Source organism: Panthera tigris, chromosome B4 (genome assembly GCF_018350195.1).
Source record: "Panthera tigris isolate Pti1 chromosome B4, P.tigris_Pti1_mat1.1, whole genome shotgun sequence".
Lineage (NCBI taxonomy): Eukaryota > Metazoa > Chordata > Mammalia > Carnivora > Felidae > Panthera > Panthera tigris.
In genome coordinates, this window is record NC_056666.1 from 13,983,595 (window position 1) to 13,997,064 (window position 13,470).

The 13,470-nt window shown below is 47.3% G+C and overlaps 1 protein-coding gene across 1 annotated transcript in view; it reads right to left on the reverse strand.

Annotated features, from left to right (window-relative positions):
• FAM171A1 (family with sequence similarity 171 member A1) overlaps nt 1-13,470 on the reverse strand; it is a 134,354-nt gene that overhangs the window by 54,888 nt on the left and 65,996 nt on the right. The window contains exon 2 of the mRNA XM_042991142.1: nt 6,939-7,166. Within this exon, the coding sequence (XP_042847076.1) occupies nt 6,939-7,166 (228 nt within the window). The remainder of the gene's footprint in view (nt 1-6,938; nt 7,167-13,470) is intronic.

Below are 13,470 nucleotides of genomic sequence, written 5' to 3' on the forward strand. Positions count from 1 at the left end.
CAGTGCTGGACACGGACAACAGATCAATGCTGGAGGTAGTCCCTATCTGCAAGGTTCTACATTTGAAGAGAACTGGGACACAGAAGCAGCTGCACAATGAGTAGAAGCTGGCTGGTGCCATGAGCAACAATAAGGATGCACCTGGGAGGGGGGTGCCTGGGGGGGCGCCTGGGTGGCTCAGTCGGTTGGGCAACTGACTTCAGCTCAGGTCATGATCTCGAGCATGGTGAGTTCAAGTCCCATGTTGGGCTCTGTGCTGACAGCTTCAGATCCTCTGTCCCCCTCTCTCTCTGCCCCTCCCCTACTGATACTCTCTCTCAAGAATAAATAAAACATTAAAAAAAAAGAACGCATCTTGGTGCTGGGGAAACAATCTGGTGGTTTCTCAAAATATCACACACAGAGTTACCATATGACCCAGCAATTCCACTCGTAGGTATAGACCCAAGAGAACTGAGAATATATGTTTGCATAAGAACATACACATGAATGTTCATGGCAGCATGAGTGATAACAACCAACAAGTGGAAACACCCCCAAATCCGCCAACCGATGAACAGGATAAATAAATGTGGTCCATCCATATAATGGAACACTATTAATCCATGAAAAGGAAAAATGTACTGATTCACGCTACAACACGGATGGACCATAAAAACATTACGTGAAGTGAAAGATCCCAGACGCGGGGCGCCTGGGTGGCTCAGCTGGTTGAGTGTCCCGACTCGATTGTGGCTCAGGTCATGTGCTCATGGTTCAGGGCACCAAGCTCTGCGTGGCACTTTGTGCTGATAGTGCGGAGCCTGATTGGGATTCTCTCTCTCCCTCTCTCCACCCCTCCCTTACTCATGTGTGCGCTCTCTCTCTCAAAATAAATAAACGTTTAAAAGAAATAAAGATGCCAGACACAAAAGGCTACATATTGTAGAGATACATTTATCTTCCATGTTCAGAATAGGCCAACCATAGAGACAGAGAGGTCAGTGGTTGCCAGGGCCTGGGCGGAGTGGGTAACAGTGAGTCACCTGTAATGGGTCTGGGCTTTTTTTTCAGGGGTACAGAAAATATTCTGGGATTAATCAGTGGTGTTGGTTGTATCATCTTGTGAACTGCACACTTCAAAATGGTGAATTTCATGGTATATGAATTATGACTTAAAATTCAAAAACAAAAAAAAAAGTAAGAAATTAAAGAATTCATCTTAGGGGTTCAAAGTTGGGAGAAAAATCTACACCAGGTTGGGGGATGGGAGACCAGGGAACGCGTGTGAGCCAGGACTAAAGTGGGGAGTCCTAACTTGGGTAAATCCTCTGCAACCACTTCAAAGGTACACTTGACCTTCTTTAACAATGACGCCTTCGGCCAACGGCACTGGGTACCTAATGGCCCAGAAGAAAGGGTCACTGCCGTGATGCTGCCTGCATGGGCCGCCCTGTCCCATTGGAGAGTTCACGCACATCCTGAGGGGTATGTCCTGGGCCCTGCGGTCTCTCAAGATGTGCGTGACCATTGTGGGGTGTTCTGTAAACACTTCTAACCTGAAACATTTGGTACTTCCATACATAAGGCATCTGCTCCAGCAACCTTTCTCAAACCTTATTTTCTGGAGGACAGAAAAACGGTCCCTTGTAGCTGAGTGTGCTGCGTGGCAAGAGGGACACCACAGGGGCCTCCTGGAGCAGGAAGGAAGGGACTGCCCACCTCAAATCGACCGAGTGCCCCGGAGGGTAGGAGGTGGCAGAACGACTCTTGGACCCCTGTCATAGAAGAGATGCTGAGTGATGTCTGGGGGTTCTTATCATACCAGGTAGATGTTTGGTTTTTGGTAAGTAGAGAGAGAGGAACATGTAACTCTACCTGGGAGAGTCAGGAAGACTTCATGGAGCAGAAAACAGCCAGGAAGACATAAGACGAGGTTGCCAAGAAAACATCAGTAAAGGAATAACAGTGTGGACAAACACAGAGCGGGCACAATGTCAGATTCAAAAGGAGTCACAAGGAGAGTTGACAAACTGCCTAGGTGTCTAGACCATGAGATGTGTAAGGGAGACGCAGCTAGGGGAGGAGGGTCTAAACTTTATCCCGAGGACAGCAAATTGACACAATTCTACATATGCACGCATGTAAATATATATATGTAATGTATACATATATATGTATATATACACACACATATACACATATCTGCATGTACAAATTTTTAAGACACGAATGCTCGGTAACATAGAGGGTCATTTGAGGGGGCAAATGAACTGGGTCTGAGGTCTGGTGAAGCAACGGCTATGGAGATGGAAATAATTCAGATGTGGGCTTACAGTCTTTAGTTGATGGACTCATTTTATACAGGTGAATTTGTTTCACCTGCTTGCCAAGGTAAAGGGTGCTCTCCTAATGCTGGGCTTCCCCCTCCAATCTACACCTCCTTCCTTGAAAGCGCAAAACCAACACATTCTCCAGGAACTATTGTCAAGGATGAAAAAAGAAATCCATTCCAAAATCTCTCAAGGGTGCACATGCAAACAAAACCAGGAGGCTTCCTACTTTTCTCTATTCCTTGTCCAGTTATCTGCAATATCGACAGTGTTATCTTTTTACATTAAAAAAACATTTATTTATTTACTATTTTAGAGAGAGAGAGCACACACACACAGGGGAGAAGGGCAGAGGGGGAGAGACAGAGAATCTCAAGCAGGCTCCATGCTCAGTGCAGAGCCTTATGCGGGCCTTGATCCCACAGCCCTGGGATCATGACCTAAGCCGAAATCAAGAGTCGGATACTCAACGGACTGAGCCACCCAGGTACCCTCAACAGTGCTCTCTTGACCTCCAAAAGCATGCATGACAATGAAAGTTTACTCTGCTCTCACAATGGACAAGTCCAAGGTTTGGTCAGCTTTTCTGTCAGATTCTAGTTAAGAGTATCTTTATTATGTTAATGAGGCAAACAGAGAAAATAATCAAAGACATGGTGGGTCCTTGAAAATTATTTAGTCTAATTAATATAGTTTTAGAAATAAGGAACGTGGGCTCAGAAAGCCATTGGCGGGCCCCCAAAGCCATGATGGGCTCCCATATGTGAGACAGCTGGGGGTGGGTGGGGCAGGAACCCAGGTGTCATGCCTAGTTCCCATCTCTTCCAATTAAACCTCATTATTCCCATTATTTCACTCATTTAAGAATATGGAGATTATGGAAAACGTTGCTTTTTCTCCAAGAATCATATTAACAAAGTCAAAACAAATGCAATTAAAGTATGATCATGTTAACAAAGTCAAAACAAATGTAATTAACGTACATTGAATGTTCATTATTTGTGGATTTGGGGTTTGCAAATGTGCCTACTTGATAAAATTCATTTGTGACCCCCCAAATCAATCCTCATGATGCTTTCTTTTTAATTTTTTTTAACTTTTTATGTTTGTTTATTTTTGAGAGAGAAAGAGAGAGAACTTGAGCAGGGGAGAGGCAGAGAGAGAGGGGGACAGAGGATTCCAAGCGGGCTCTGTGCTGACAGCGGACAGCCCGATGCGGGGCTCGAACTCACAAACCACGAGATCACGACCTGAGCCAAAGTCGGAGGCTTAACTGACTGAGCCACCCAGGCGCCCTCATGATGCTTTCTCCGTGCAAGTACAGAGGGGTCAAAAATTTGAGTCTTGGATGCACACATTCTCAGCTGAGGTCGGACGAGGCAATGCTCCGCTTTTTCCTTTCAGCTCTCATACTGTAAGCATCCTCTGGTGATCTATTTAGTGCCAAGTTTTTCACATTCCTGTGCTTCTTTTCAGGATTTTGCTGTTTAAAACGGCCCCCAGGCACAGCGCTGACGTGCTGTCTAGTGTTCCTAACTGTAGGAAGGCTGGGAGGTGCTCATGGGAAAAATATATGTTAGATAAGCTTTGTTCAAGCATGAGTTATGGAGCTGTTGGCCAGGAGTTCCATGTTTATGAACCAACAGTACATATTAAATAACGTGTCTTTAAACACCCCCGAACGCACATAAACCAAGGTGATATATTGCTCGGCTGATGAAAATGTTATGACAGGAGGCTCACAGGACCCTAACCCTGAATTTTCCCTAGAGGCAATGGCTCAGTATCGACTAACCCAGTGCCCGTGTGACTTTACAGAACAAACTGCTGTTATTCTGTGCAGCTGCTCTCCCAGCAAAGGTTGAGCTGTGGTGTCTGGGTACCATTTAACCTTCCCTTGTTTCCAGTGATTTCTCAGTGTGAAAAATGGAGGTGGTCAAACACTTTCTTCATATATTATCCAGTAAAGATCGTCTTCCTATTTTGTGGGCTTTCTCTGGGTTCTGTCCCAGGCCTGCTCCCCATGCTTCTGGGAGGTCACGGTTCTGACCTCCATGATGCTAGTGACCCCCAAACCACACCTCTACCTCCAAACCCCTTGAGCGCCCTCAAATCATTTCAAACTAAAGGCTGAATGCCCTTGTGTCCAAGAGGCAGCCCAAATCCAATCTCCCCTGCACTGAACTCATCAACTATGAGCCCAACATTCATTCCTTCCCTCCCATCTCCCCCACCCCCACCATCACCTGCATCTACCTCTGCCTGAGCCCCAAGCCAGGGGAGAGCCCCAAGCACAGGGGAGTGGGGAAGAAGAAGGGAGCTTCTTTGAACTTACTGCATCAATTGAGTCAACTTTAAGGAAGCACGGAGTGGTGGGTGTCTCAACCCCATTGCCCATCTGTTCTATCTGTTCTGTCACCAGCTAGAAATGCGAGATCCAACTTACAATTCTGTTTTGTCCTTTCCCTTAACTCTCTCCCATCTGTTCTCGGAGGCTTTCTGCATTTTGCCTGCTAAATATTTCTTTAAAGGTTTATCCCCTTTTCTCTAAGATTTTTCCAAATGATCTATCTCCTCAGTTGTATCTATATCAAATCTGCTTTCCGTTGCTCACAAAGAAGTGGTCTCCGACTTTAGTGAACGCTTTTATCTGTAAGTATCTGGGGGTGGGGAATTGCTTGTTAAAATGCAGACTTTTGGATCAGTGTCCCCAGATGAATGGGTGAGTCGTGGAACCTGTGTATTTTTTACAGCACCTTCTGATATTAATATCTCTTCACCCTCCAGACTCAGCTTCCCTCCCGCCCCCTCCAGGAAGTCTTCATTCCCTCACCTAGGATGACCAGTCCTCCCCCAGGATGCCCTACACACATATACACACAAACATCTCCTTAGATGGGAATGGCTTCTGTGGCTGACTACATAACTCTCAAACTAAGTTATAAACTCCGTAGGGGCAAGTTCTGTGTCTTTAGATCTATATCCTCAGTGGCTAGGGGAGTTCCATGGCACATAGTAGGTACTTAATACATGTAAACTCAACTACAGAGAACTTTGTGTATGAGGGCAGATGCCAGGGCTGTATGAGATGTGTCCCCAGAGGCAATGGGGACCCTGATGGAGTGTGTGTCCAGTGGTGTGGGGGCACAGAGATGAGCACTGACATTGGTATTTTGCCAGTCACTGTGCTATTTATTGAGCCTCTACCGTGTTTTAGGCACTGTAAGGTAGTTTACATATGTTAGCTGCTTTTTAAAAAAATGTTTATTTTTGAGATAGAGAGCGCCGGTGGGGGTGGGGCAGAGAGAGAGGGAGACAGAGGATCTGAAGCATCCGCGATGGCAGCAGCGAGCCCGAAGCAGGGCTCGAACTCGTGAACCGTGAGATCATGACCTGAGCCGAAGCTGGACGCTCAGCTGACTGAGCCACCCAGGTGCCCCCTGTTTTGTGCAACTCCTTGAAGCTCCCCTCTACTTGCTGGATGAATGCTGCCTGACTGATGAATCACTTAATAAAGCCAAACAGACCTTCAAGTTTACTTGGCTGACTTTTGTTTTTTAACAACTGTTTTCCCTGAGTTCTGTGAGCCGCTCCAGCCAATCAGTCAAACCCGAGGAGGGGCTGGGGAACCTCTGATCTACAGGTCAGAAGCACAGGTGACATCTTGGGACTTATGACTGGCATCTGAAGTGGGAAAGTCATGTGGGACTGAGCCCTTAACCTGTGGGATCTGGTGCTGTCCCCAGGTAGACAGAGTCAGAACTGAGCTCAACCGTAGGACGCCCAGTGGGCATCTGAGAATCTGAGAACTGCTTGATGTGTGGAAAATCCACCACACAGCTGGTGATCAGAAGTGCTGGACGTGAGCGAGAGCATTGAGGAAACACAGAGGAGTGTGTTTTCCCTTAGCAGGTGAGAAGGAAGAAAAGAGAAAGATCACCCCCTGCCTCTTTGGCCAGCGTGGCTCTTGGGCCCCTTGAAGCTCCCTTCCAGAACACTGCCTCAATCTCATCCTGTCAGTTATCATCAACAAGGTACACAACAGGACGCTGGGGAAATGCGGAGAAACTCTACGGTTTTTGATTCCATTGCGTGTGTAAATTGAGTGAGAGCTCCCACCTCCTTCATACAAGACCCTACTTTTCCTTCCCATCAGAGGACCAAAAAGTAAAAGTAAAGCAGAGACTAAACCCCTATTTTCTTTCTTTCTTTTTTTATTTTTGGCAGTAGAGGGCAATCATTTTCTTTCTTTCTTTCTTTTTCTTTCTTTCTTTCTTTCCTTCTCTTTCTTTCTTTCTTTCTTTCTTTCTTTCTTTCTTCTTTCTAATATAATTTATTATCAAGTTGGCTAATATACAGTGCGTAAAGTGTGCTCTTGGTTTTTGGGGTAGATTCCCGTGGTTTATCACTTACGTACAACACCCAGTGCTCATCCCAACAAGTGCCCCCTCAGTGCCCATCACCCATTTTCCCCTCTCCCCCACTCCCCCATCAACCCCTCAGTTTGTTCTCTGTATTTAAGAGTCTCTGATGTCAACCCCTATTTTCAAAATGGCTCGTGTGCCTGACTCCTGCCTGAGCCTGTACCACAAGTTCTGCTTCGCAGAAAGGCCGGGACAACCTTACCAGGTAATCGGATTGGCCTCCACGGGGCAGAGTTTGGCACATAGGCATGCTTCGTGGCGGTGACGATCAGCTGACTGCCCAGCTTATACTGGAACTTGATGAAAGCGACGCCATCCGTGCCTGAGGTGCCAGAGGCAATGGAGACCTGGTTGGTGAAAATCTCGATGAGCGCATCTGGGACGGGCTGGTGGGTGCTGGCATCACTGACGTGGACTTTCAGTGTAACCTCTGGAATAAGGAAAAGGCAACAAAGAACAACTGCTATTTACCTGGGCCACCTCGACAACGATCCTGCCCTCGCTGGGGAGCGTGGAAGGTGGGCTGCACTCGGAAAATCTAGATCGACATCCACAAGATGAGTCCTTGTAACCAGGGAACACTTTCTTGGTAGAGATCCTTTGTTACTTTCCATGATTTCCTCCCTCCCCGCCCCGCCAATGCAAGTCAAAGACTGCCTTCCTCTTTGCTCCTCCCTGCTCACACCAACAAATCACTGAGAGAAAAATCCTATCCCTTTAAGACATTGCGTGACAAACACAATAGTCTTTCTATCCTTCCCAGTGTTGCTGGCAAACAGGGCTCAAACAGGGCTGGGGCTGCTACAGAAGGACCCTGCGGTCTGAAAGAGCTGCACCCAGAGTCTTCAACAATCCTGCTGAACGTGGACGGGAGCCACCCAGGATCGCTGTGCTGGCGGGCAAGAAGACTAGACGGAAAAGCACTCCAAAGTGTCTTAAACAGGAGGGCCTGAAGAATGGGAAAGGAGAAACTTACAAGCAGAAAAAAAAAAGAAGTAAACATTTGAAAAGATAGAGGAACTTGAGTCAGCGACACTGGCAAACCCAGATCATGAACGGGGGGGGGGGGGGGGGGGCGGGGGTATCCAGATCCAGACTCCCGTTAAAAGCCTAAAATGGAATGATTTTCATTCATTCATGCAAGAGAGGTTTGTTGAGCCGCGACTCTGTGCCTAGCACTGTGAGTAATTGTGCAAGTCACAGTGGTGAAGAAAAGTGAGTAGACAGGCAAGTGCTATGATGTGTGGTGCAGGCACGAAGGGGGGCACTGCTGGAACAGCATGTGCAAAGGCTCAGAGGCAAGATAAAAACCATGCTTTCTGGAGAAACACGAATAGCTTCTGCAAGATGACAGCGTGAGGGGCATGAGGCCCAGTAAGAGATAAGTTTGGAGAGGTGAGTAGGGGCCAGACCACTCAGGGCTTCAGAAGGGACGTAAAAGGCTCACTCTTGACCCCAAGGGCAATGAGAAGTTACAAAGGTTTTTAAACAGGGGAGCGGGAATTAAATTTGGTTTAGAAACATCAGGCTCTAGGTAAACGATGCACCGGGGAAGAGGCAGGACTGGAGACGGAGTGTGCAGTTAAGGGGCCTCTGTAATAACCCAGGAGGAGACGAGGTGGGCCGCATCGATTACAAGACACCAGCACAGTACTCCAGAACAATCAGAGGTGAATCCTGCTCCAGGGAACCCTTTATGCCTGGGTGTGTAAGGAGTGGCTGGTGCTCAGTGACTTAAGTCCACTGACACACACGCAGCCCCTCCCTGCCACACATTTTGAGCTGCCTCAGCCTGAAAGCCCTATTGAAGCCTTGGGATAAAGAGGTGGGGTCAAGGACGAGCAAGGACTCTCCGGGTGTACAGGGAGGCTCATGTGTGCAGGACCACGGCAGCCGGGCTCAGTGGCCTACCGGCCACCGAGGGGGAAGGAGTCGCTTCTGAGCTGGCCCTGTGGGAACTGCCCCCGGGGCATACACTCCAGAGCTCCACTGCAATTCCCCGTGCCAGGTTCGAATCTCAGCTCCACCCGGTTCTGGCCATGAGGCCCTGGGCAAGGTACTTCTCCTCACCAGGTCTGTTTCTTCCTCTGTAAAGTGGAGGTGACAGCAACACATAGGTCAACACAGAGGTGGAAGCATTCAGCGTGACGCCGGACATAGCAAGTGTAAACACAGCGGTTACCATTACGTTCTTCCCATCACTGTGCTTGAAAGCACTTGGTCACAGCGTCCAGTGGGGGCCGGGCCAGGGCACAGAGAAGGGAGCTGGAGGGGAGAAAGGGATAAAACGAAGTGCAGGGCTGAGGCATCCCTCTCAGGGGGTGATAACTTTACATCCAAAGCCCTACCTCCGCTGTGGCAACCAAACTGAGAAGAACGTCTTTTGGCTCAAGGACCTCTGCCTTGGTAGTTTGCCAAACAATCTTATGATACCAAAGCGACCTTCTGAATTCAGTTAATCACCATTTTTTTTCACGGAATAACAACATATTTCTTGACTAGATGACCACAAGAACAGCTAGAGAATACTAGGCCTACGTATTAGAGATCTCTCAAGGGGTGCCTGGGTGGCTCAGTCGGCTAAGCATCCACCTTCAGCTCAGGTCACGATCTCACGGTTCCTGAGATCGAGCCCCGAATCGGACTCTGTGCTGATAGCTCAGAGCCTGGAACCTGCTTCGGATTCTGTCTCTTTCTCTTTCTCTCTGCTCCTCCTCCGTTCCTGTTCTGTCTCTCCCTCAAACATAAACATTAAAAAAAGAAATCTCTCGAAACCTAGTAGACAGGAAAAGATAAATGCTACGGAAGCTGAACTTGGCTACTTGATCCAGGGAGAGAACTAATGTCCAAAGAGGGATAAAATCAACATCATGGAAAACCAGGATAGGACATCGCAAAATATGCTGAGTTAATCCCCTCCAATCTTACCAGTTATCTGAATGCAGGATGTTCGGGATATATGCCACACACGTGTTTTCTTATTTAACTCAACTCCTTAGGTCCCCAGGTGGCATGCGAAGTTATAATGTAAATTAACTCTGCTTTCATTAATACTCACAGAGCAGAAATACCCCGGAACAGGGCGAGTGGAAGGGTGGCTTTGTAGGGCGGCAGTGACGATTTCTGGAACTTTATGGTCATGAAACATTTACTAACAATTGGGATTACAAGGTTTCTGCTCTCTCTTCACTGTTGGCTGCTTCGCAAGAGCAGGTAAGAGTTGGACAAAGCTAACCAACTCTTGAATCAACAGAGGAGGGAGTTTTATTATAAACGACGTCTTCGGTTCTACGATTGGAATTTCTTCCAATTTAGAGAAGCCTACTTTATGTTCTGCAATTATCTACTTTGAAAGAGATCATTTAGTTGCTTCTTTTGGTGTGACAGGATGGGGGGAAATGTCAGTATGGTTGGGTGATTATTACAGACTACTGGGGTATCATTTTTCTAGAGTAACATCTGGAATTAGGTTATCCATTCAACAGCAAACAAAATTGTTCCCACCAACGGAGTGATCTTAGGGACTAGGTGAGGCACTGTTTCCTGAAACTATCCTCATTTTGCAAGTTAAAAGAAGACACTATAAAGGGCCCAAACCTAACTATGTATTAAGATGAACTCTGTTATCTTTGTCAGCCAGTGGGAACTTATGGATCCTGCCGAGCTACCTGAATACTAAACTGGAAGGCCTTTTGGGAGGGGTTGTATAAGATCAGGTGGGAAGGACACACAGGAAGCACCCAGGGAAAGGTGCAGGCAGGGGAGCAAATGCCCTGAGGTGAGAACGGCCTGGCTGCTGGAACCGAATAAAAACCAGCGTGGAGGGAAATGCTGGCGTGCAGCCAGCCACCTCCTAACACTGCACTGTCCGAGGCGGGGCCACCAGCCACACGTGGGCATCTAAATTCAAGTTTCAACGAACCCAAATAAAACTCAATCCGAAATTGAGCTGCTGGGTCACACCAGGCACATTTCAAGTACTCTCCGGCCCCAGGTGGGCTGGGGGATGCCACACTGGCTGGCACAGACAGAGCATTTCCAGCATCACAGATGGTTCTACCGGACGGTACTGATCATGCACTACAGTCTCAATCTGAGCAAAGACCTGAAGGCACCTGAATGGTTCGACGAAGAAAATATATATGAGTATGACTCTGGTGCAGCCCCTTGAATGCTCTTGGGTTTGACCTGCACTTGAAGCCCTTACAGTGACTTAAAAGGCTCTGTGTTCTCTATCCTGCCCCCCAAGATCTCCCAGCCCTCATTTCCTACGTGGCCCCCCCATTCAAGGAACAACAAGGAGGCTAGGGTTCTGGGAGCATGCTTTGTGCTGAATGTTTCTTTTTATTTTTAAAAAATTTTTTTTCAACGTTTTTTATTTATTTTTGGGACAGAGAGAGACAGACAGAGCATGAACGGGGGAGGGGCAGAGAGAGAGGGAGACACAGAATCGGAAACAGGCTACAGGCTCCGAGCCATCAGCCCAGAGCCTGACGCGGGGCTCGAACTCACGGACCGCGAGATCGTGACCTGGCTGAAGTCGGACGCTCAACCGACTGCGCCACCCAGGCGCCCCTGTGCTGAATGTTTCTATGCTTGGTATACTCTTCCCCAACACCCTTCTGTGCATCTGGCTCCCTCACGTCCTCGTCAGCTTAATCTGCTTACATGTCACCTCTTGAACGAGGCCTTTACCGACCACCACTTATTTTTTCTAACTTTTAATATGGAAATTTTAGAACAATATAGAGAACAATATAGAAAAATATAATAGTATTGAGGAAACCCTCTGCACTGATAAAGTTTCGAACACCAACTTTCTACCATTCTTCTTATCTATTCTCCCAACTCAATTTTTTCCTTTCTTTTCTTTTTCTGCTCAAACATTCTGAAGCAGGGGTGTCTGGGTGGCTCAGTTGGTTAAGCGTCCAACTTTGGCTCAGGTCATGATCTCCTGGTTCACGCCTTTGAGCTCCACGTCAGGCTCTGCGCTGACAGCTCGGAGCCTGGAGCCTGCTTCAGATTCTGGGTCTCCCTCTTTCTCTGCCCCTCCCCTGCTCAGCCTCTCAAAAATAATAATAAAAAAAAAACATTAAAAACAAAAAACCAACATTCTGAAGCAAATCCCAGTTGCATTAGGTCACATTATTTCCCCATAAATATTTCAGTTTACCACAGATAAGGGCTTTAAAAGTAACCAAAATGCCATCATCATACCCAATTCACGTAACAACCTCTTTGTATCACCTTATACTCAGCAAATATTCAGGTTTCTCTGCTTGCCTCAAGCAATTTTTTTTTAACAATTCCTACCTTTGTATCTAAATTTTTTTTCTTAACATTTATTTATTGCTGAGAGACAGAGACAGAGCATGAGCAGGGGAGGGGCAGAGAAGGAGGGAGACACAGAATCTGAAGCAGGCTCCAGGCTCTGAGCGGTCAGCACAGAGCCCGACGCTGGGCTCGAACCCACGAACCTGGAGATCATGACCTGAGCCGAAGTTGGATGCTTAACCAACTGAGCCACCCAGGTGCCCCTCCTACCGTTCTATCTAAAACCCCGATCCCAACCCCACCCTGTGCTTCTGATACTGTCCTGCTTTGCTTTTTCTTTTATGCATGACACTCAGCAATTCTATCACGTTTCTATAACTTATGTGCTTATTAACTGCCTGACTCTTCCAGAATGCCAGCTTTGAGAGAGCTATGTTGTCTGTTTCTTCTCTTCTTGTCCAATCATGTGTTCCATGTCTGGCACACAGTAGGCAACCACTATGTATGCTGAATGAGTCACTAACACTGACAGGCATTTCCAGATATCATCTGGTACACGGACTAAATATCCCTGGTTTTTTGTTGTTGTTGTTGGCTGTTATTCCATTTATTTCCTAGTCACTACTGCTTTTTTTTTTTTTTTTAATTTTTTTTTCAAAGTTTTTTATTTATTTTTGGGACAGAGAGAGACAGAGCATGAACGGGGGAGGGGCAGAGAGAGAGGGAGACACAGAATCGGAAACAGGCTCCAGGCTCCGAGCCATCAGCCCAGAGCCTGACGCGGGGCTCGAACTCACGAACCGCGAGATCGTGACCTGGCTGAAGTCGGACGCTTAACCGACTGCGCCACCCAGGTGCCCCTAGTCACTACTGCTTTAAACAGACACTACCGACATTCATTTGAAAAGCATTAATTCAGAGAGCTAATGCGCTGCAATAATCAGAAAATATTTACTGATCAGCAACTGTATGTGTAGCAGGCACTGTCAGAGATTAAAAATAGAAGAAAAAAGAGACGGCTTCTGTTTTTAAGAAGTTTAGAGTTTTGGGGGCTGTGGGGGAGGTCAGGCCAACCCACGTGCCAGAGAGCAAAAAGGACGAAGCTGGGTAAGGCAGAGGAAAAAATATAGCAAAGAAGAGACCAATAAGGTCTGGAGTTGACAAACAAAAACAGCGAGGACAGACCCAAAAGCTCTGTGGAGGCAGAGGTGACGTAGGGGTGACAGGAGAGGACTTACAAGGGGGTGCCTGTGAGCGTTCTGTTAATTGGAACAGAGAACGCTGGCTGTGCAAAGTCCTGCACGAATACTGGCCCTGATGATTACGGTTTATCGAGTTCAATGAGGGATGCTTCTGGAAGAGACGAGAACTGAAGGGAGGCTGGCGGGATGCGTAGTGTGGGAAGACAAAGGCATCTTCTGAACAGCCTTCTCTACTTGACTATGTTCCCACATCACACA